The sequence below is a fragment of the Lacerta agilis genome, chromosome 14 (assembly GCF_009819535.1).
Source record: "Lacerta agilis isolate rLacAgi1 chromosome 14, rLacAgi1.pri, whole genome shotgun sequence".
Lineage (NCBI taxonomy): Eukaryota > Metazoa > Chordata > Lepidosauria > Squamata > Lacertidae > Lacerta > Lacerta agilis.
Genome location: NC_046325.1, coordinates 31,163,413 through 31,186,261, shown reverse-complemented (window position 1 = coordinate 31,186,261; position 22,849 = coordinate 31,163,413). Strand labels below are relative to the sequence as shown.

At 45.6% G+C, this 22,849-nt stretch overlaps 1 protein-coding gene across 2 annotated transcripts; it reads right to left on the bottom strand.

Moving 5' to 3' along the window:
- Positions 1-3,627: 3,627 nt before the first annotated feature.
- CDK5RAP3 (CDK5 regulatory subunit associated protein 3) lies at positions 3,628-18,694 on the bottom strand. Of its 2 annotated transcripts, none has more exons than XM_033169851.1 (14): positions 18,585-18,694; positions 17,215-17,260; positions 16,891-17,022; positions 16,526-16,626; positions 15,980-16,028; positions 15,145-15,323; positions 13,879-14,015; positions 12,394-12,538; positions 11,981-12,109; positions 11,014-11,095; positions 8,204-8,292; positions 6,578-6,783; positions 5,456-5,627; positions 3,628-3,917 (listed from the first exon to the last, which is right to left on the bottom strand). In XM_033169851.1, exons 1-14 carry the CDS (start codon positions 18,588-18,590, stop codon positions 3,852-3,854), a joined length of 1,539 nt encoding a protein of 512 aa, XP_033025742.1. In that variant the 5' UTR covers positions 18,591-18,694; the 3' UTR covers positions 3,628-3,851. The 2 variants fall into 2 exon arrangements, with proteins under 2 accessions (XP_033025742.1, XP_033025741.1); XM_033169850.1 differs by lacking the exon at positions 18,585-18,694 and adding an exon at positions 17,952-18,017.
- Between the last annotated feature and the right edge of the window lie 4,155 nt (positions 18,695-22,849).

Here is a 22,849-nt window from a genome sequence, read left to right as displayed (position 1 = left end):
ATGGGGTCACTAAGAGTTGGACATGACTGAACGACTGAACAACAAAGTGTTAAGCATTTATTATTGCCATATATACTAACTAGTGAACTCAACTATGCACATGTCCATATGCAGCCAAAACGGCACCATCCACACTCCAGAGGGAGGTAGCAGTAGGCCTGAAGAAACCCCAAGTTTTGCAAAAGTACTAACAATCTTTGGGGTGGGGTGGGGACCTAAGTGGCAGGGAAGCAGAACACTTTAACAGGATGGAGCATGCTCAGAGGGTGAAGAAGGCTGATTATTGGGAGCAAAGCAGAAAACTGCAAGGGAGGGGAAATGGGAGTTTCCTGAACGGGAGGACTCCACCCTGCAACATTTTGTTGCAGGCCCTATGTAATAATAATCATTATATGCACCTGCTTCTCCGCACTCATTTATCACATTGTTACTTGGTACTTTCTCTCTGTTACATATCATTTCTCATTTGACTGTCATAATAAATAAATGAAGTTATAGAGGCATTCAGTTACCCTCCAAGGGTATAGAGAGTAGCTAGGCAGCTTCTTCTTGTTGGGGAAACTGGATGTGCACCTAGCCCTGCACACATGGGCCAGAAAATCCTGCTTGCTCCTGGTTGTTGTTTTTCCTTTTCCAGAACTATGAATCTTGCATAGGCTCTAACCTCAAATCTGTACCATAATTTGCTTTCAGAGCCGTGCCCTCTTCCTCAGAGAACCCCAAGAACTGTTCTGTGTTGGTGGAGCTAGGGAATCTCTTAAGAGGTCATAGCCACCAAATAAAATCCACAGGATTATGTGGAGGGTGGGCAGAATCCCCAAAGAGATTATGGGGCATGGGTGGGAATACAAAAAACAACTAAGGCGATAAATAAACTAACCAGGAGGTGAATCATGAATCATTAACGGGTGGAATATGTCAGCAAGTGGTCCATGGATTCAGAGAGAGAGAGAGAGGGTGTCAAAAGAGAATGGGGTGGAGAAGAGAAACGCTCGCTCTTGGCGGCTGGTGGCAGCAGCAATCCCATCATAAGGTTTGGCTCGAAATCTCTCCCAGCCCAGAAGGCACTTGGGTTTGGATGGAAGAAGCCAGGCATTGTGAAGATTCCAACTAATGGTCCATGGGAGAAGAGCCCCCATTTGCCCTTTCTCTCCCTACACACATACACACACCCCAGAGATGTCCACCTCTGCAGCCACAAGAGGGTGAAAGCAGGGAAGGAAGGAGGGGCAGGAGAGTCCCGCTTGACGTTAATTGATTGGAGCGCCTGTTGGTGCCTTATCTCTCTCCCCTTCTCTGCCGGGTAGCGTGTATCCGCCAGAGTCCGCGGGGTCGGTGATTAATAGGGCCCATCACTCACTGTCCAGGATGGCTGAAAGGCGGCGTGGGGGGGAGGGGGAGCCCCTCCCCCCGCCGCCGAGATAACAAGCAGCAGGAATAATGAACGCTGTCATTCCACTTTTCATTTTGATGGAAAGTCATTACGAGAGTCAACACCACCGACAAAGAGCAATGAATCAACTGCTCTCCTATGAAATTAAAATCGAATCACCTCCCCCCCCCAATCCCAAACCGATCACCCACTCTTTGCCTCCCCCCTCCCCCAAATAAGAGGGATAGAAGGGGTGGTATCCTCTGCCAGGCTAAAAGACAATGGGGGGCAGATCCAAGGCCAGACGAGAAACTATTCATTGGCACAACTGCCCACCTCGCCTTTCATCGTTACCTTAGGCATGACTTGATCCAGCTACTTCCTGGGTGCCAGCTGTGGGGTAGGTGGGTAGTGGGAGGGACTGGTTTATATTACATATAATATATGTTACTATGCTCTTGTTGTTCAAAGCTGGGTTGCTGGTGGGAACAAATGGAAACGGGATGCTTACAAGACAAGTATTTGTCCTACTCCCTGCCTGGAGGATATTTCAGGGAAGCATGCAAGGACAGGAGGCATCTCAGCACGAACCTCTTGCCCCAAGGTTGTGGGCAGGCTCTGACTTTTAAAAACATACAGCAGCCATTCACACATTACATGTTTAGGCATGCAAACTTTGTAAATGTGTGCTAATGCAACAAACTCAGCAGCCCCACAGAGTGATCTAAGGGGCAGAGCCAGCTGAGTGGCAGATAAGGGGGAACAACTTTCTCGCAGCTGAGGTTGGAGCTACGGTATCAGAAACTACAATATGAAGTGAAATCAGTGTCTGTCTGGAGACAAAGAGGTCTGAATCATAGCAGGAGGTTTCTTCCCCAAAGAAAGCTTGGAAAGAAGTACCCTAATAAAGCAGGCCCTGGGGGGAAACACGGCCCTCCAAGCCTCTCTGGCTGGCCCTCAGGACTCACTCCAGGCCACACCCCCTACTGGACCTACTCTGAATCCTCCTCGAGTGTTTTTGCCTGGCTAGAATCCGCCCTTTAACTTTGATCGTGCCTCTTGCTTTGCTGGATGGAGGGTAGAGAAGCCTGTGCAAGTGGGGAACTGGCCTGCCATGCACAGGTAAAACTTGTGGGATGTGATCCATGAGAGGCAGTCAAGTACAACATTCCTTGTAATGCTAGAGACGACATGCGGGAAAATGTTTGGTCCAGCCAGTCGAAACCTCCTGTTCCTCCTGGCTTGATCATCCTTCCTTTTGCATGTGATAGAAGGTGGGCATGACCTTACCTGTCCAGGTAACAAAAGAACGAGTCACGCAGCACACCTCTCTTTTTTTCACTTCCTTCTTCGAGCAGGTTTTAGCTAGGACTGCTCTGCTAGCTCTCAGCTAGCAGGAGCACTGGGGTTAATCCCTCATATGGGGGTAGATCCACATGTACATATTTGTAACTAAGTCTGCCTTCAGGAATCCAACTGTGAACTGATGTGAGTAAACTTCTTTTATCATCTTTAAATAAGATTGTGACATATTTATTCTTTTTAAGGAAGATTCAAGGGGACTTACCAGGAACGTACAATTCAATCTGAGACAGATTGAATTGTATAATAGTGAGAGGCTCACACGAGCCTGCAACCAGTTATCTGCTGTGCGTGAGGAGAATGTGAACTCTGGTAAGTAAATGAACTTGTCTAGCGCAAGTTAGGAAGGATATTAATAAACAATATATCCTCTCCTGCCACCCTGAACATTCCCACAAAACTTACATCCCCTGCTCCAGCTACTCTTACACTGCCATGTGGCCCCGGAAAGTTGCCCAGAAGGGAATGAGGCCCTCAAGCTGAAAAAAAGATTCCTCAGCTTTTGTCAGTAGAGCATGAGATTCTTAATCTCAGGGTTGTGGGTTCAAGCGAAAGATTCCTGCATTGCAGGAAGTTGGAAAAGATGACCCTTGCAGTCCCTTCGAACTCTACAGTTTGTTGAATCCTGTGAAAGGGGTTTGCATCCCAGCAGTGCTGTTTGAAGGACAGTGTGTGCAACTTGCCAGTGGTGAGGTTTCTCCTACAGCTGCAGCGTCTATTCCAAGGCCAAGCAAAGATCCACGACTGCAGTGCCACGCCAGGGGTCACTGTTACCAGATTAGTGGGTGCAGTTGGTTTCCTTGGGGTGTACAGAAAGGTTTAAGATGGGATGTGTCTCCGGGGAATCTTGTACCTTCCTTGGCCAAAGGGCAATGCAAGGTTAACACCGGAACTGGAATGGAGACAGCAGCTTTATTTATCCATCGGGGATCTGCTAACAAGCGTTAAAAGCTCTATGCGGGACAAGTCCAGGAAGCCGCCCCAACCAGCCGCCCCTCGCTCCTGGAATCTGAAGACCAATTGGCCTCCCTTCCCTTTGGTTGTGGGTGTGTGGTTGATGCCATCTGCTGCAACCATACAAGGGATGTCCAAGGTATATTTTGCATGTGGGGACAAGTCAGACGAAGGCACCCATCAGGTTCACAGGTCGCTGGTTGTACCGTTTAGAGATGTCTGCTTCAATCTGAAAGACAGAATACCCATTGTCAGTGGCGCCCCCAAAGCCAAACTGCAGAAAATTATACCAAAAGGAAACACAGCTTTTGTGTGACTGTCCCTAATGTAGACATTGGAAAATATTAATAAATTGCTGGTGGTGGGGTGGGAATCATCTTTTGGGATGATCCCAGATATCACTCTTATTAGTTTCAAGTTTATAGCATAGCTGCAAGTTCTAGAAACTCATTTTATTTTTTTTATCAAAAAAAGAAAGAGAGAGAGATTTTTAAGAACTGTGCACTGAATGCTGTAATTCTATGTCGGTACTGCCGTTGCACACAGCCCCAGAGGGAACGTGGAAGCTATTCCTTGGGCACCTGCACACCTGAGAAAACTGAAGTTGTAGTTTGCACAGATCTTCAAACCTACTAACCCTTCCTGTTTTGATCTATAGAGGCCACACGTGTAACCAGGCTGGGAATTACTGATTTATATCTGTACCGGTCCATTTCCCACAAAGGTAGACCATATGCTTGTTGCCAGGTAAATGTTCAGGAACCGCAAGTCTTTAAAAGTGAGTCGCTAAGCTGAATGTGGGTCCCAGCTTTGGTTGTACTATAGCTGTGTCCCAAAGGGATAATTTTAATGCAAAAACATAAATAAATACATTTCCAGTTTTAAAAAACAGCATGAGAGCTTAAAAGATGTTATCTCAGTGATCAAGAGGCGGCAACCAGTTTGATTTCTGCAGCAAAAATAATAGTAGCTAAGAACTGGGGGTGGACGGGGGGAGCACGAAAATATTTGGACTGTGGTGCAAATGAACCGCCCTGAGACCTGCAGGTATAGGGCAGTATACAAATTTAAATAGAATAGTAGTGGTAGTAGTAGTAATAATATCAACCTATTATAGGAGAATATGAGCAAATCAACCAAATAAATTTATGGTGAAATTTGTATTTTTTCTCTGATCTATTGGTATAGTAAATACAATGGTAATGTACAGTTGTATGTTGTTCTCCATTTGTTGTACTGTACTTTGTTTAAGTTGGATATTTTCTTACAGCATTGTAAACTTATTAGTTATTGCAGATTTATTGTGAACTTTGATAAAATAATAATTATACACACACACACACCAGCAGAAGCCTTGCTTCCTCCACCCCCAGTCTTTTGATTCAAACTGAAACCACATTTTCCTAAGAAAAAGAAATGAACTCTGCAGCTTACACACATGGAGAATGGCATGGATGGAGAAGGGCCTTGTAGACCACTTAAGCCCAACTCCCAGATCACGCAAAATCCTACCTGCAGTTCTTCCCTGCAAACTCCGGGTGATATTTGCTCATATTTCCCTCACCCCGCCCCCACCATGCAATCCGCTGTGGGTTTGACCCAAGGCAATTTACAACAGCATTGGATCATACTCGGTCAGCAGGCACACTGTGTTTTCGTGCATCTGAAATGGAAGTGGCCTACAGGACTTAGTGCAGCTGGACTTGGAGGTGGGAGCCGCCTCTCTCCCCCCCCCCCCCCGCTCTTTGTGCCCTCCATTGTACTCACCAGCTTCTGCAACTCTCTGGTTTTCTCCACAAGAATGTCAAGTTTTGGCTCCAGGTTGGCTTGCTCTTCCAGTGCCTCCTGCCGCTTCTGAACCATCAGCTCCTTCTTCAGGAGGAGCAGGTCAGCCTGCTTCAACTTCTGGCGGAGGAGCTCGGTCACACGGTCCACATATCTGAAGTCCAAGAGAATCCCATGAATCGCCTTCAAGCAAACTCTTGTCCATTGCAGCCCTCAAGCACTGCACATGTTGATCCTGCTCAGAGATCCTGGCATCACAGGACTGGCATCGGACCAAAAAGAACATATGGCCCAACCTCCAACAACAAGCAAATACGTTTACAGAAAAACTGAGCCCCACTTGACCAAATGGAATTTATTTCCATTCTAGCATGTTTTCCTCTTTGAAAAGGAGTCTCGGCAAAGTACTGCCTCCAGACTGTGCTTAAGCAGATGAGCAGGAAGTGTAAGAAGCTGATTCAAAGGGAAGAGGGGATGCTCCAGTGCAAAGTTTCTCACATAAATATAGCATCTTCTGTTGTCTAAGGTGTGGCACACAGCAAGCACACACAGATAGGAGTGGATCGAGACAGGCTGTTATGCATTTTAGATGCACCAAATCAAAACAATGAAACCCCTCTCCCACCAAAAACGTACAATGAAACCTTCCCCATGAAAGACTTTAAAAAAGACCCACAAGACCATGCAGGTCACAGAAACTCCAGTAATAAAGCACAAGACTCTTCTTAAGAGCCCTGAATGTTTTTTTCCAACCATGTCCAATTCCAACTTTCAACTGCACTACAAAATTGTGCTTTCCCTAAGGCAAGCGCCATACCACTGAAATCCCTGACCCAACCAATATTTTCCTTGTCTCCCCTCCGTTTCAACCCAAGGGGGATTAATCTTGGGCTCTGCGCTGCTTTTTCCTTTTTTATTTATTGGGTTTTATAAACAAGAATGATGTTATACAAATAACTGGCACTGTTACGATCAGGACTGGAGACAAAAAGAAACCTGTCTGCTTTAGCCCATCAAGGGTAAGAAAGGATTCCTCATGTGTGCTCCGAAAGGGAAGGCCTTACCCAAGGGAAGGAGTTATGTAGGCAGGAGAAGTTCACCAACCTCGGGGAGGCAAGGATCATGAAAAGATGTTGCATTCTCAAGCTGGTCAACCGGCCAAGAAGATTCTGGATGACTGCAACCATGGCCTCCAACTTCTCTTTGGTCTGGTCTTGCAGAATGGTTGGCGCTAGTTGGAACTGGCTCACAGCTAGGATGTCTGCCTCTTCACTTGTCTCAGCAATGCGCTGCGAAAGGAATATCTCCAGCTTTTGGTGGGTGAGGGAGGGACAGGAGGAGACATAGGGCAGTGAGAAAGCAGGGCACAAACACTTGCCTGTCAAAAAGCCTTCAATTTCAAAACAAAGACGAAGGCAGTGGGGGGGGGGGTCATAGCGGCTGACAGTTCTCAGGGATTCATCTGAACCAAATCCTACTAGGTATCAAGGCTCGATTCTGGAACATGTACAGCAATAAAGAAGAACACTTTTGTACATCTACATGACCAATGGATTCAAGTTACAAGAAAGGAGATTCCGACTAAACATCAGGAGGAAACACCAGGAAATAAGAGCTGTTGGACAGTGGAACGGACTCCCTCAGAAGGTGGTGGACTCCTCCTCATTGGAGATTTTAAAGCAGAGATTGGATGGCTTCCTGTCATGGATGCTTTAACTGAGATTCCTGTATTGCAGGGGGTTTGGACTAGATGATCCTTGAGGTCTCTTCCAAATCTAAAATTCTATGATCCTATGTGCAGAAAACTACCTTCCTATTTGAAGGCCAGCTAGCTCCCATTCATTTTCCAGTTTCCAGCTCAGATAGCACCACCCAAGCTTGAGCTCCAGGACATCTCATTTTAGAAATTAACCACTTATGTTTCTTGTTTTTTTTTAATCTCTACCCTGCTCCACCGTGCCAGACAAGTCTTAGAAGTGATGTGTCGGAGGACTGAGATGCAGGAGAGATGGCACGTAGTACAGTCATACCTTGGAAGCCGAAAGGAATCCTTCCTGGAAGTCCATCCAACTTCCAAAACATTTGATAACTAAGGCGCGGCTTCTGATTGGCTGCAGGAGCTTCCTGCACGCAATCAGAAGCCGCGTCGGACGTTTGGCTTCCAAAGAACATTCACAAACCGAAACACTCACTTCCGGGTTTGCAGCGTTCGGGAGCCAAAACGTTTGACTTGCAAGGCGTTTGGCTTCCAAGGTATGACTGTATTCAAAATCGCCTGAGATTGGGTGCAGCTGTCCTGCCCTGACCATGGGGCGCAACTGATGCCCAAGGATCACTTGGCAGAAAGAGACAGGCTTAAATTTCAGGACCATGGATAACTCCACACAGGTGAATTGCTTGGCCATACTATCCTTCCTAAGCTTTTCACCTTTCCTGCAGAATGGAGAGCCTTAAAGGGGGAGTCCCATGGCCTGCAACCTAGCTCTGCATCCTCTCTCAGCCATTCCTGCTTTGTGCATTGCCTGTGCCGGAGAGGGCAAGGTCCCTGTTGTAAAGAGGGCCACTTCTTCACAGGAATCTGTCTCTGGGCATCCCAGCTTAGGGGGAATCTCCTGGCTGACTCCTGGCTCAGCACTGGGGTTCAGCACCTCTGGGAGTTGTAGTCAAACAACATCTTAAGGGACAGAGACTCCCTGGTTTTAAACTTAGCACTGCATAAGCTCCTGTTACCTCCATGAGCTCATCAATGAACTGATTCCTGGTCTCTGGGGTCTCCAGGACTGTGAGAGCATCAGGTCCTCGTGCAATTCCCTCTGGGGCTGGATGCAGAGAACGGAGGGGGAAGAAAAGTAGATTTAATTTACAAATAAATTTCATAGACTTAATTTACACATGAATATCAAGTTCTGAAGTAACAATTCAGCTTCTCCTTTCCCTTTCTACTCCCACCCTCTAGAAATAGAATGGAAAAATCCCATTCTGAAGGTTGGGGCGAAGCTTGTTGGGAAACAAGGCTAAAAATCAGATGATGTTATAATTTAATACAGTTCCACGCCGCCAGCAGGATTTGCAAATGGGAAATGCTGCACAAGGAGGGGACTTGGTGCTGGATGCAGAATCCTCCATCCTGAGAATTGCAGCCTTCATCTCAAAACAAAAACACAACCAGCCAGCCCTTATAGCTACAAAAGCCAACTGGAAATTTTGCGAAACGCCTGGTACATCTCAGAAACCACAAGACCAGTGAGATGAGCTAGACTTCAGTAGACCCCAGAGTTCTTTCCATTCTCAACAGCTAGGGGGGAAAACCAAGAGGAAATGATGCAAGATTAAGCAAATAATACATGCAAATATGCTTAATTCTGCACCATTTGTATAGGTTGCAGAATCTAGCTTTCCTTGGCACATCAAGAACTAGGTTTAAAATGCAGAACTTTGATTTTGTTAGTTCTTTTACAACAGGCAATCCTAGGTTGTCATAGGGAAGATGCTCTCCTAAGGGTCCAATTATTAAGTAACAATGGGGCAGCATTTTATACAGCAGCAAGGATTTCTCCATGTATCAGGGCGAGGCAGCACACCAGCAAGTCGCTTTCGGTTCTTACTTGCAGCAACTGCCATGAACCATCCTCACACCCATGTTCCACAAGTCAGGGGTGCATCTGAAAATTCTGGGCCTGGAAGCATAGGATGTGGAGACTTTCGTCAGCTATCTCCCTTGTTCCCAGCCCCTGCATATGTCCCAGGACCTACTAGAAAGAGCTGGTGCGGTCTTTACCTGGTCCTGGATAGTGCCCTTAACTCAGACTCAACTTCCCGACTGAAAAAGCCAGTGCCTTATTTGAAAAGTATTAACTTCCTGGCAAAGTCCTTCCTGATTGCTGCACCAACGCAGAAGGTGAACTGACCTGCCAACCTCGCCTTTGATTTCCCCACCTACAAGAGCAGGCAGGAGTGCCAAATCCCAAGCCAACCCAGGTTGCTGTTTCAAGAGGCAAACTATACAATAGATGCACTTGCAAGTGGGCCTCTGCACTGATTCCTCCTCCCTTGCTATGAGGAATTGCCTCATATAAAACGGAAATCAGACTACTGAATCCAGCAGCCTCCAATCCTTTGTTTTCTTTTGTTTTAAAATGTCAACTTCTTCTTTCTTTCAATTACTCTTTATTAGTTTTATTTATAACAGCCAAACAACACTATACAAAACAAACAAACAAACAAACAAAAACGAAAATGAAACATAACATCCAATACAAAAAATTGTTACATAAACATAAGATCACTTTCTTCTTTATGTTGTGACTTCCGTCAACCTCAACATGAGTCCTCTGATTCCTTAGTAACTGCCTATTATATAATGTTTGACTTAGCATGAGCTATTTTTTTAATTGTATATTTCTAACATAAGATATTATATTGCAATAGTTAACCGAAGCATGTTAAACATTTCATGTGGGAACAATGTTCTTTCAAATACGTTCTGGTAACATCTCATTCCTTGTTAAATGTTTGGTTTGACTGATTCCTAATTTCTGCTGTCAACTTCGCCAATTCCACATGTTCAAATAATTTCGCCTGCCATTCCTCTTTAGATGGTCAACTTCAATATGCTTGCAAAAGAAAACCTACTTGCAAACAACAATGCTGCTGCAGTCCACTATTCGGAGCCTACCTTAGAGTATAAATGGTACCAACTGGTACATGTCAGGCCGCTAATGCACAGAGAGGGGAACTACTAAGACAACAAAGGACAACTGGAAAAAAGAAATCAAACAAATACAACAAGGAAAGAGTATATTAGGGTGAACACAGGCTGGCTTGTGTGCAAGAATCCCATTGCAGGAGCAGAAAACACATATCCAACAGCGCCCTCTTGTGTGTGCTTTGTTCCCCTTTTCCCCCACTCCCTCCGACTCAGGGCAAAACAACCTGTTATATTTATTTGCCAGGGGCAGAAGGAACGTTAGAAAGAGGGAACTGCTGAAGGGCGAGAAACATAACCCCTCCTACAGCTGCCCTCATTGTTTGCTGTTTCCCCCCTTGCTCACACTTGCTTCCACTTTAGAGAGCGGTTTGGAGGTGGGGGTAGAAACACTTAATATGGACTAGAGCAGGCTTCCTCAAACTCGGGCCTCCACATGTTTTGAGACTACAGTTCCCATCATCCCTGACCACTGGTCCTGCTAGCTAGGGATCATGGGAGTTGTAGGCCAAAAACATCTGGAGGGGCGAGTTTGAGGAAGCCTGGACTAGAGGGTATTTCTAGAGGAGAATCAGTGGGTCAAAGAGCAGGGACTCTGTGCCAAGAGGTGTGGCTTCCAGACAGACCTGATCCCCAGAAACTCTCTTTTTACAAATCAACAAGTGGTACTCGCCACGTCCTGCAGGAGTCCCGAGATAGAGTCCGCTTTTCCAATTGCCTCACGCAGCTCATTATCAGACTTTTAGCCTTGTTTCCCGACAAATTTCACCCCAGCCCTTTTTAGCGTGTGCGCATATTCACCTCCTTCCAGAAAGGAGGAGCTGATGGTGCTTACCCTCACTGCCAGCATCCAACACCACGATCTGAGCTGCGTCATCACTACCATCTCCCCAGTCTATGGCTGCAGTGCTGCTCTCCTGTAGAAGGGGAATATTTCAGTGGCTAGTATCTGCATGATTGCCTGAAGTCAGGACAGCTGTGATCACGATATATGACAGTATGTCAACCAGGCAGGTCACAATCTTCATCTCTCTCTCTCTCTCTCTCTCTCTCTCTCACTCACTCTCTGTGTGTGTGTGTCAAGTTTCTGGTTCATACATTTGCAAAGGAACATATTAAAAATATGTTATTGACTTATAATGATTATAAACTATTGTTTTGATGGGTCAGTCTGGATGATACCCCAAGTCCCTTCCAGTTTTGGGGACCCTGTATCTGTGAGGGTAGAATGCATATGAGGAAGACTGCCAAACCAGTTCCTGTCAAGGAAACGGCTTCGGCTGGCTAGTTAAGTACCACAATTTAGCATATCCAAAGAAGTTGCTCTGTGCCATAGGACAAATGGGTAAGACTTCCCCAACATCCCTCACCTAGTTGTCACTTGCGTAGAAGAACAGTAGTTGTTTTGTGTGTGAGTCAAAGCTGGATGCTAGAAAGTTGCAGAGACAGACATATGCCCTGCTCTGTGCTGGACTTTGGGACTCCCCACCTTTGAAACCTAAGTTCTATGGAAGTGTTAATCCTGTGAGCCCCAACGTCCTATGCTCAGGTTGTAGAAATGTGTCAATTAAACCATATATCCTAAAGACACCACAGTTTCCACTGACCTTCATTCCAAGGAAACTGAGCCCTGGGTAAAGTGCAGGCACCCCTGAAATCTTCACCACTCAGAGATACGGGCAACACGTAACAATATCATAGCAAGGTAGCTGCTCGTCTCCACAGTGCCCTGTACATGTACAATCAAACTGCATGCAAGCATTGTATGCATATAGAGGCAGGCAGATATGGTAGACACTCACTTGGGCATCTGACTCCAGAGAAATACCCCAGTCTATCTCCTCACTTCCTTCTCCAACGGAGATCCCATAATCAACCACTTCAGGGGCAGACGCAGACTCTGCTCCGTCTCCAAAGTCACCCCAGTCAATCTGCTGACAGAAAACATATTCCTGATTAGGCAGCGTTTTGTCTGACCCAACAAAGCAATTATTGCATTCGTAAGCTCAGTCCCAAATCTGTGGGGATAGGCTAAGACTATTCCATAGTCAGAATGTTCCCTACCTATGAACGCTAGCGCTGTATTCTTGCCGTCCTAAGCAAGCAATGGGTTGGACGAGCTCTCCATTAATTACCTTTACCCGCTGGCAGTGGGGTACAAATTGTTTTACATTCCACCGTGCTCATTTTGCCCCCCTTCCCCAAATGGACATACCGCATCCTCTTCGACGGCTTCCTTCACTTCCGCAACCTTTGGCCGCTCCACTGCGGTTGGCTTCACCCCTCTCCTCCACTCGTACACGGTGGTGTTGCCCAGAGCCTGCACGTGCCTCAGTAAGGGGACAACCTGTTCTGCAGAACTGGAAAGGCAAGATATCAGCAAGCAAATGCAGGCAGTCAAGACGTCTGTCCCTGGCTCAAGACTGCCTTATAGTGACTACAACTTGCTGCAGTTAGCAAACTAGAGAATATCTCTTGACCCTTGGGAAAACAGGTAATCTTCGTTTTGCCCGGGGGTTATGTTCCAGACCCCTGTGTCCGTCAGCGGAGCACTCGTAAGCCCGCCCCGCCTCTTGTTTGTGACGTCTTCATTATTATTATTTCCATAATTTTTATTAAATTTTCTGTTTTGCATTTTAGAATATTCATTCAAACTACCTTAAAATATCAATGATTCCCTTCTTCTCTTTCCACGGTTCATTTTGCAAAACATAAATCCCTGCATATTTTATATAAACTAAACCATTCAGTATTCCATTATGATACCCATCAAAACTTACTTACACTGTTGAATTTATCTTAATGCTGCCCACAGTTTCAAATACACACAACCTTTTTGTGACGTCTTTGTGGTATTTGAGGGCTACTTCTGGGTTCTGTGCCGTGCGCACAATCGTGAGTCATTTGGTTATGCCTAAATCGGTGGCTGCCTATGCTTGCAAACTGAAAGCAGCCCTGCATAGAAGATGGTAAAGGTAAAGGGACCCCTGGCCATTAGGTCTAGTCGCGGACAACTCTGGGGTTGCAGCGCTCATCTTGCTTTACTGGCCGAGGGAGCCGGTGTATATCCGGGTCATGTGGCCAGCACGACTAAGCCGCTTCTGGCGAACCAGAGCAGCGCACGGAAATGCCGTTTACCTTCTCGCCCGAGCGGTACCTATTTATCTACTTGCACTTCGTGCTTTCAAACTGCTAGGTTGGCGGGAGCAGGGACAGAGCAACGGGAGCTCACCCCATTGCAGGCTTCTGATAGGCAAGCCCTAGGCTTTGTGGTTTAACCCACAGCGCCACCCTATAGAAGATGGTAGCAGAGATCAATTGCTATGGAATCCTGCAAGGTTGCAGATCCCACCCACCTTTGGCTCTGGGCTCTGCCCACTTTTGGATTTGACCCCACCCACCACAGCTATGTGGCCCATGACCCCTGAATGCAGCAGGAATAAAAGTTCTCCCCCATCCCTGCCTGTTACAAGTACTGGATGCTTTGATGTTGGTCCACCGAGCCCAGTACTGTCTACTCCAACCAGCAGCTGCAATTCAAGGGTTCAGGCAGCACTCCTTCACAATCCTGCATTCTCGGATCCTTTTAAACCAGAGATCCTGAGGACTGCACACCCGTCACACCCACAGGACCTTTGGCATGCAAAGACAAGCCAAAAGGGGGGGGATTCTGAAACCTTCTCAGCTTACTAGCCCCTACCTGTCACACACAAACTGCACACAGGCCTGGTATAGGTTGATGGCTTCCAAAAGCCCCTTGGCACCAGCCCCAGTCTCATCAAGCTGTGATGGCAGGTCTTTCACCAAAGCCAGAAGCTCCTGGCGTACGTCGTCCCCCTGAAAAAAATAACAGAGATATAAGACCAATCAGACACTGTTCAATATGATCTGCCAACACATTTCCACATTTTTATCCAAAAAGTATAGAAACTTGCTTTTAAAAAAAGGGGGGGGAGAACTGGAAGTCCAGAATCTCAATAATATGAAGCAAAATAAGGTGAACAATCAACAGACCAATAAGGCAGTACAATGCAGAGAGGAAAAGATATGCTAGATAGCTGAGCATGGCAGTGCTGGGAGAAATTGAAAGACAGTGCTGTTAATCATTTGAGATTCTGTGCACAGCATAATTCTGCTTGGTCTGGATTGTTGAAAAGCAATTTCCTAGCCGTTATGGTGGCAAAATATATCTGAAAACAGGCAATGTCTACATGATGCTTCAGCATTTGAGGGCTAGAATTTATATTCCTATATATTACCTATGAATCCCCTCTATTCCTTCTCGATAAGAGATGCTCAAAGGTTCCTGCAAGTAATGCTCCGTACCCTGGAAGTTGTTCTCCTTAAACTTAGATCTGCAGGGTCTTGCAATGGCCACCAAGCGATGAGAAAAAGGCACTCAGAAACATAGCCTTCTTTATATCCTTCCATTCTCTGCTAGGGCGGAGAATGGGTTTCAGGCCTAAGGCCTGGTTCACATTAAGCCCAGCCTCCCTCTTGCCACCATTTCTCTTCTAACATCTCCAGATAAAATAGTTTAGGCACTACTGAGTCTGAATGAATGAGGCAAATTGAGGAAAGTATCGCAGAACAATCACACCTGCACTGATTTTGTTTAGTGTTGTTCATTTTCAATGCAGCATTTGAAGCTTCAAGGCACAGAACGGGATATTTTGACAGAATGCATGGACAGCGCTGGCTGCAAAACCCAGGGCTGGTTTAACCACAAACAACTCAGATTGCCAGCCAGGAAATGGCTTGGGGCCACATGTCCACATGTTGAGCTGCGCACCTTATCAAGGTACTCATCCATACTGACTCCTGAGGCTTGTCCTGATGACTATTGTTCAGGCAGCAAAAAAGGTTTGAGGGGCACTTTCGTGGCTCTGACCAGTACTGGCATTCTGCCATTAATCACAAAAGCGATTAAGAGTGGAGGGACTGAGGGGAACGGCGCGCTCTGTACCGTAATGCCATACTGCTTGCAGGAGCTGTAGAAGCGCTCCCTCGTCTCGGCGGCCGCCAACTGGCACTCCTCCTCCTTGCGGCTGTATTCCTGCTGCAGTTGTTGGCACTTGCTAATCTGCTTCTTGAGGGATGGGATCTCGTAGCTGACATTCCGCACCAGGAGGCTGGCCAGTTCTACTGCAGAAGAAAAGACACTGCAGGTTGAGTGTTACGTGTACATTTTAGCGGACTTAGGGGAGCTCACCGCGGCTTAACTCGCACCCTATAAAATCCCGCACCCCATTTGTAACGGACAAGCTTTATCCAGTACATCAGGCTTCAGCAGAGGAAGCAGAGCCACCTTCGTTTCTGCTGAGAAGTCAGCTCCGTCAGGCTTCTCCTGCCATCAACTGCCACCTCATCATAACACCAGGCTGTAGCAGGAGGAGGAAGAGAAGGGAAGCAGGGCCACTGAGCTAAGAGATCAGCAAGTTTTGGCTCCTCCTCTCCTTGAATGCCTTTCCATTCCAGCTGGTCATTATAAGAACTAGAGCCTGAGTTTGCTGTTTTCCAAGTCCAATATGGTTTCAAGTTGGACGGGGGACCGCATCTTGAGGTTCCTGCATTGCAGGGAGTTGGATCAGATGACCCTCAGAGTCCCTTCCAACTCTACAATTCTATGGTTCTAATTTGAGGATATTTAGTGGTATGGAATAGTTCAAGTACAGAACTGACAAGGACGCTGGTCACAGAAAACTGCTCACAGAAATGAGTTCCCTCTATTTTACTACTATGTCCAGATGGTGTGTGTGTGTGTGTGTGTGTGTCTGTGCCACACATGCAGATTGTCTTACCCAAGTAGGTGTTATCCTTTTCATACAGCGATACTATTTCTTGCCAGTCCTGGGAAAGTGAGACAGAATAAGAGAGATGGGATGAGTAGGAACTAGGGAATATGTTAATTCCCATTTCTATTTTTTCCAGTCTTCCCCCCCCCCCCGAGTTTTCTACATTTCCACATTTCCGTGAAAATTCATCAGCATTTTAGTGCAAATTTCTCCTAACATGCATATTTTTGTAAGCAGTCTCACCTAATATACCCATTTTTACAATGCAGCTTCTCCTAATTCAATGCATTTGGTGTGTTGCTTCCATTAATACATGCATTTATACGCACACTTTACTCTCAAACTCTCATCAGCCCCAGCCAGCATGGTAGAGATGACAGGAACTGTAGCCCACCAACATCTGGAGGGTAGCACTACCCCTGGGTCTAGGCTTTCTATCCCCCCCTTTCTCCTCAGATATCCACACTGCAGACATCACATAGACCCCATAGGAATGGTCCTTGGAAGAGGGGCTAATCAGAGATGTAACTCTTTCCCTCCATGCTCACTCACCTTCATACGCTGAGAAGAGTAACGACCGAATATGTTTTTCGTGGAGGCTTCTGTCCGCTTAAGGATTTCCACAATCTGCTGGCAGTGAAAATAGTGAATATCTGCAATCAGAGAGAGAGAGAAGAGGACTGTGAGATTCTGATGAATTATATCTCTTTTTGAGAGTCTTATCTTCTTTCCCCCCAAAAGGCTAGGAAAATCCCAGGCACTTGATGTACGTGCTCAGCGCTGAGAAATCTGAATGAAGACAAACCACATATCCAGATAGGGCTCAGAATGTTCCCTGTATGACACTCTCAATGGGCATATGTTCTTCTTCCTATGTTCGGAATTTTTTTCCATGGCTAGCTATCACAAATACTCACAGGAACCAGAGAGAAGCTGTTTGATCTCTTCATTCTCAGGCATGTCTTGCATGGCCGAGACAATCTTCTCACGTACGGTGCGAACCTGGCCTTGCCATTTCAGGCTACAATGTCTTCTGTCCACTAGCCAATCTGCAGAAGGGAATTAAACATATGAGAGGGCCACTTCCTATCCCAAAGGAACTACTTCACTGTAACTGGCAGGGTTTTAAAATAAAATAAATATCCGCTCTTTTAAAAAGTGACCGCCCAGCAACTTTTAGAGCTGCCCTCCATTTCCCCTCCTCTTTTCTTTTTGATATGAAAGACTGAGAAGAGACATACCAAGCAGCTTGCTAGTCTGTATGTCAATTGGCAAGTTCTGATAGTCCTGTTGAAATACAAAGAGAGAGTGAGAAGCCCCAAGGAAAACTAAAGACCCATGAAGTCACCTACTTTACTGACTTGCTGAATTTCTACATAAACACACACACACCTTCTAGAGACCCGGTTGAAGGTAACAATATAAAAACCAGCGTCTATAAGCATCAGTATGCAATTATATATTAACTTACTAAAACATTATATTGATCTAAAATAAGCATATACTGTACCTGCTTAACCCTGGCTCCAGTTATGAAAGAACTTTAAAAAGACAATGGTTGCAATGGTCTACATTATGCATAGGAAGACTGCAATAATTCCTAACTACTTTTAGTAGACTAAGAGACGACAGTGGAACACAGGAATGGATGTGGAACTCCAGGTATGTCATGTACTAACAGTTTAGGGCATGACCAGTCAAAACCAGCAGTTTGAATCGGATCCTCTCCTAACTCTCAGACAAGCAGAGATGCTTCAGACATTATACAGTCGATGCATTCATAGTGTGGTCACATGGAGAACTCTTAACGTTTAGAAAAACACTGCTTTAAACACACATGGGACATGTGTGTCCACTGGGAGAATACATCTTGAGACTCTGCCCCCCACCCCCACCCCATGTGATGTCCAAAATCTTCCTGGCATGTGGAAGCCGTTGAGGCATAGCTCCTGTCAGGTGTAAGTTACCCACAACTCACTTCCACAAAGCAGCATGGACCTTCATCTTGGTATGGGGTCATTAGCATCACATTCTCCTTTACGCACAGGAAACGTTATCATATTGGGGTGGGGGGGATAATTAAACAGGGGTGCAGATTGGAATAACGTACAAGATAAACAGGGTTACAACAAAACTAAGAAAGCTTTTGAGAACTTGTTGGGGTGACGGTGGGAGTGTCTCCCTAATTAGTGAGGTCTTTTTCAGTCAGTGGCAGTGGCATAATTTGAGGTAGGGCTCAACTCTGGAGTTGTTGCTTTTTTTAAAAGAATGGAATGCCTCTAAACATGTGCAGAGTCCGGCAGTTTGCACGCACCCAGGGGCACTCTTATTTCCCCCAAATGCTAAGAAATTGCACCCAGACTCCTCCTTACACGCCTGGGATGAGGAGAAAGGGCTGCCAGGGGAAAGAGATTGTGCCTTTCATATTGGAGGCAAGCACTGAGGTGTGGTGGCTGGGTCTGGGGAAAGGGAATTTTCTAAGGATCAACGAGTCGGGGACATTCTCGCCCGGGAAGGAACCACGGGAGGATCCTGGCAACCACGCGAAGCGGTTGGTCGCTTAGCAACGACTCCCCCCTCCCCTCCTCATTTATTAAATGGTCTTTCCCACCTGCATGGTCTCTACTGCGTCCGACGTGAAAGTGCCACCGGCCCCCCTCTTCGTAACGCCGGCCTTCCGCGCCACCAGCAGCCAATCGGCACGGACGTAGCATTAGTGCTGCTCCGCCGCAGCCAATCAACGACCACCCGTTTTGCGAAACCAAATGAGGGAGCTGTAACAAGGCCACGCACCCGTCTTTCTGATTGGCTGGCGGAAATTTACTAATAAGGAAGAAGGGGAAGTCCGGGAGAGAAAAGGGTCAGTGGCAGCTGCTTGCCAGCAGGTGGCGCTTGAATGCCGCAGGCTGAGGACCATGCACTGGTTTCTGCATGCGTGCTAGGTTAGTACTGACGTGTTCATCCGCGTGGCATATAGAGGTGTATTAAGATCAACCAGATCCGTTCAGCGGAGAGCAAGATCAGCCTTGAAAGGGTTGGATATGGGGTGAAGATTTAAGCCAAACCACAATTAATCCAGTAAATAATACTTTTATTCTAGCATCGGCCCTTGAGGCTTAGCAGGCAGAAATTCAGAAGCCAGAGCTTCTCTCCCCGCCCCTTTGCATAAAAATGCAATGATTGGGAAAGATTGTTGCATTTTTGCTTTTTCTTATGCGCTAAAGCCCACCAAGGCTGCCCAGTTCCGTTGTGACAACAAACCAGAACGGCTGTCTGCTACCGATTAACACTGATAGATGTGAACATGTTAGTACAAACTATGGAAAAAATACTGTGCTCTGAGCACGTGAGCCTCACTATTGAATACCTGCTGCAGCGAACTCCCACAAACCTGGGACTAGAAAGCAGGCTTCTACACAGACGGAATTAGGCTTTATTTCTAGACAGAATTTACTTCCAGATATTTTTTTTTTAAATTCACTACTTACCTGTCTCTTCCATAATCCCCCTGTATCAATACACTTTAAAATACACTCAAAGCACATTATTTACTTCAAATTCCTTTGAATTTTGGAGACCTTCAAGGTTTTCAAATTTGACCGAGGGAGCTGTCTTTTTTTGCAGGAATATTAAAATGTACACCTTTTGTGCTGGCATTAATGTTAAACAATAACTTTCCAGTTGGTTCATTTATTTGTTTAAAGTTAAACCATGTGTTTAAACTTGTGCAAAACACAAAGGGCTCCCTGGATCACATGTACTGCCACTGCGCACCATATAAAAGTATTCATTATGAACAGTGATAACACACAGGAGAGTTAAATCGTAAAGTACCAATCCAAATCTCACATTCTCACAATTGTTTCCAAATCAGGTGACCACCCTGGAAAAAACATGGCAGTTGTCTGAATATATTTAAGCCTTAAATTCTGAAAGGCTACTGCAAATAACACTGTCCTATAAGTGAGTCCTGCAACAAAATGTTGCCGTGTGTAGTGCACCCTGTTCAAAATCCCACTCAGTCCATTCTGTCCCTCTTCCCTAGCTGTTCATTCTGTCCCCCCTCCCTGCCCTCAACAGTCAGTCAGCATTCCTTGACCAGCAGGCATATTCAGTTCTCTTTGGGCCAGTTTACCCCTAGTTTCCCCCAAGCGTGCTGATATCTCCCTCTTTTGGAGGGTGGTGTCATTTAACTACACCAGGCATAGGCAAGCTCGGTCCTCCAGATGTTTTGGAACTACAATTCCCATCATCCCTGACCACTGGTCCTATTAGCTAGGGATCATGGGAGTTGTAGTCCCAAAACATCTGCAGGGCTGAGTTTGCCTATGCCTGGACTACACATACAGCATCACTCACAACCTGATCAGAATCGGAAGGAATCTGTAGTCAAAAAAGAAGGTAGCAGACTTTTTCAAAAGAGGATATTACAGAATGCCTATAAGAACTTGCCAAATCCATTGCTGTACAAATGCTTATTGGTTTAAACCCAGAGAATGTTAGTCATGCTGTTGATTGAGCCTCATACATTTCTTTGGAATAAAGGAGGCTTTGTAAGATTCAGGCTGTATCACTAGTTAGGAATCCCAACCTATTCCTAACCGTAGGCACCTTACCTATTTTGACAACCCTCTTAGCTACTATTTTTGAAGGCTATGGGGGGCATGATTTCAATAAAATTGGGAAGGAGATAAAGGGAACTTGTAGATTTCGTTAGGCACCCCACACTTCCTCCCTCCACATAATTTGAGGATGGATATTAATTTGATTATTTGCAAGCAGATTCAATTTAGAAGAATTTGCATGAGCATCCACTATTGCTAGAACACACACACATCCCAGTTTTTTTCTGCTCTACATAGGGTGACTTCTATTTGTTGGAAAGACCTGTTGCCCTAGCACAACTCAGTGACGGTGTTTCCAGATGACCTGTTTATTGGGAATTCACCTTGATTTGTTTGCAGGAAGATTTGACTACACTGGCTATTTAATGAGCATTCATTCTGATTGTCTGCGGGGGAAGTCAAGAGGTCAAAGTGTTTTCTTGCATGTTCTCTAGTGCATCTTCCAGTCACTTTCCTTATCACAAAAAAGCCCGATCCTTTGGGGGAAGCAGATTTGTTGTGCATAACCTCCCAATCAACTGTGCAGTTTGAATTTGCCTGACTTGTCACTACCGGTAAATCCAACCCTGAAAATAGTGACAGTCTTGGAAAAGCAGGGGTAGGCAACCAAAGCCCCATGGGCCACATGCGGCCCAATTGCCTTCTCAATCCGGCCCACGGACGATCTGGGAATTGGCGTGTTTTTACATGAGTAGAATGTATCCTTTTATTTAAAATGCATCTCTGGGTTATTTGTGGGGCCTGCCAGGTGTTTTTACATGAGTAGAATGTGTGCTTTTATTTAAAATGCGTCTCTGGGTTATTTGTGGGACATAGGAATTCGTTCATTATTTTTTTAAAAATATAGTCCAACCCACCACATGGTATGAGGGATGGTGGACTGGCCCACGGCTGAAAAAGGTTGCTGACTCCTGAAAGAGAAGAATTATTTATTCCAACATTGAAATGAAGATTTGTGCTAAGCAGGAGAGGAAACTAGTACAGTGGTACCTCCGGTTAAGAACTTAATTCGTTCCAGAGGTCCGTTCTTAACCTGAAACTGTTCTTAACCTGAAGCACCACTTTAGCTAATGGGGCCTCCCTCTGCTGCCACCCGATTTCTGTTCTCATCCTGAAGCAAAGTTCTTAACCCGAGGTACTATTTCTGGGTTAGTGGAGTCTGTAACCTGAAGCGTCTGTAACCTGAAGTGTCTGTAACCTGAGGTAACACTGTATCCTCAAAACAAAGACTAAGTCACAGAAATACAGAAGAAAGAAAGAAAGGTAGGTGAAGAACCGGTCTGGCAAGTGGCTGAGCCAAAGCCTAGTTTCACTAATCCTTCAGAAGGAAATAATAGATTCAAAAGGACAATAGTCCAAGCAGGCAAGCAAGAGCTGGAAGCCTTAACTCTTTACTGGCAAAGAAGAGCAGAAAAGTGGATGTAAAGAGAAATGTCCACTCCACTAGCAGCAACCTATCCCAAGAACCAGTCAGGAGGACCAAACCCATGAAAAGAGAGTTTTTAAAGAGCTATTTTATTTATCTATTGCATTTATAGTCTGCCTTTCCTTCAAGGGGCCCAAGGTGGTATACATGCATCACCCCTATCCCTATTTTACACCTACAGCAACCCTGTAGATCAGGCTAAGAGATCCTGACTAGCCCAAAGTCACCTAGTGAGCTCTATGGCCAATTTGAACCCTGCTCCGCTTGTCCTAGTCTGACACTCCTAGCCACTACACCTCCATGACTCTCTCTACCCTCCACTACCTTTGTTTTATTTCTAACTGGTGCTAGGAAAGGACTCAAGCCTGTTTGGAAGTAATACCCTCCAGTCTGCATCTGATCTCTCTCCCATCTGGGCTGGCTGGTGGCAGGGGCGTAGCAAGGGGGGTGCGTAGGGGTGCATACCGACCCAGGTTCCATAATTATCAAGGAACAATTACTGCTCTACTAGGGCGGTTCATAATTATTATTTTTTTAAAAAATGCCTGCGCCAAAGGTCTTCTCTTACTATACTAGGGATTATATAGCTATATATGAAATTTCATGCATATCGGTTAATATCTTGACCCTCCTCCACCAAAATAGCTATTTACTTGGCTGTTTTCCTATGTTGTAAAGGCTGAAATTTCAGTTCAGTGGAGCACTTACTGTTCCCAACCCTAACCCTGTGGAAAGCCATCTAATTAGACATTAATTTGATTTTGAGATGTTTTTAGGAGGTAATTTAATTATTGTTTGATTTTATACCAATGTTATGTATCTGGT

Bases quoted from the DNA above. Each gene is read 5' to 3' on its own strand.
- CDK5RAP3 (XM_033169850.1), bottom strand. From the start codon at position 17,999: ATGCTAATGACCCCATACCAAGATGAAGGTCCATGCTGCTTTGTGGAA. The intron at 17,023-17,214 runs GTATGTCTCTTC...TCCCTTCTGCAG, and splicing joins ACAGACTAGCAAGCTGCTTG to ATTGGCTAGTGGACAGAAGA. The intron at 6,784-8,203 runs GTAACAGGAGCT...ACCCACCAAAAG, and splicing joins TCATTGATGAGCTCATGGAG to CTGGAGATATTCCTTTCGCA.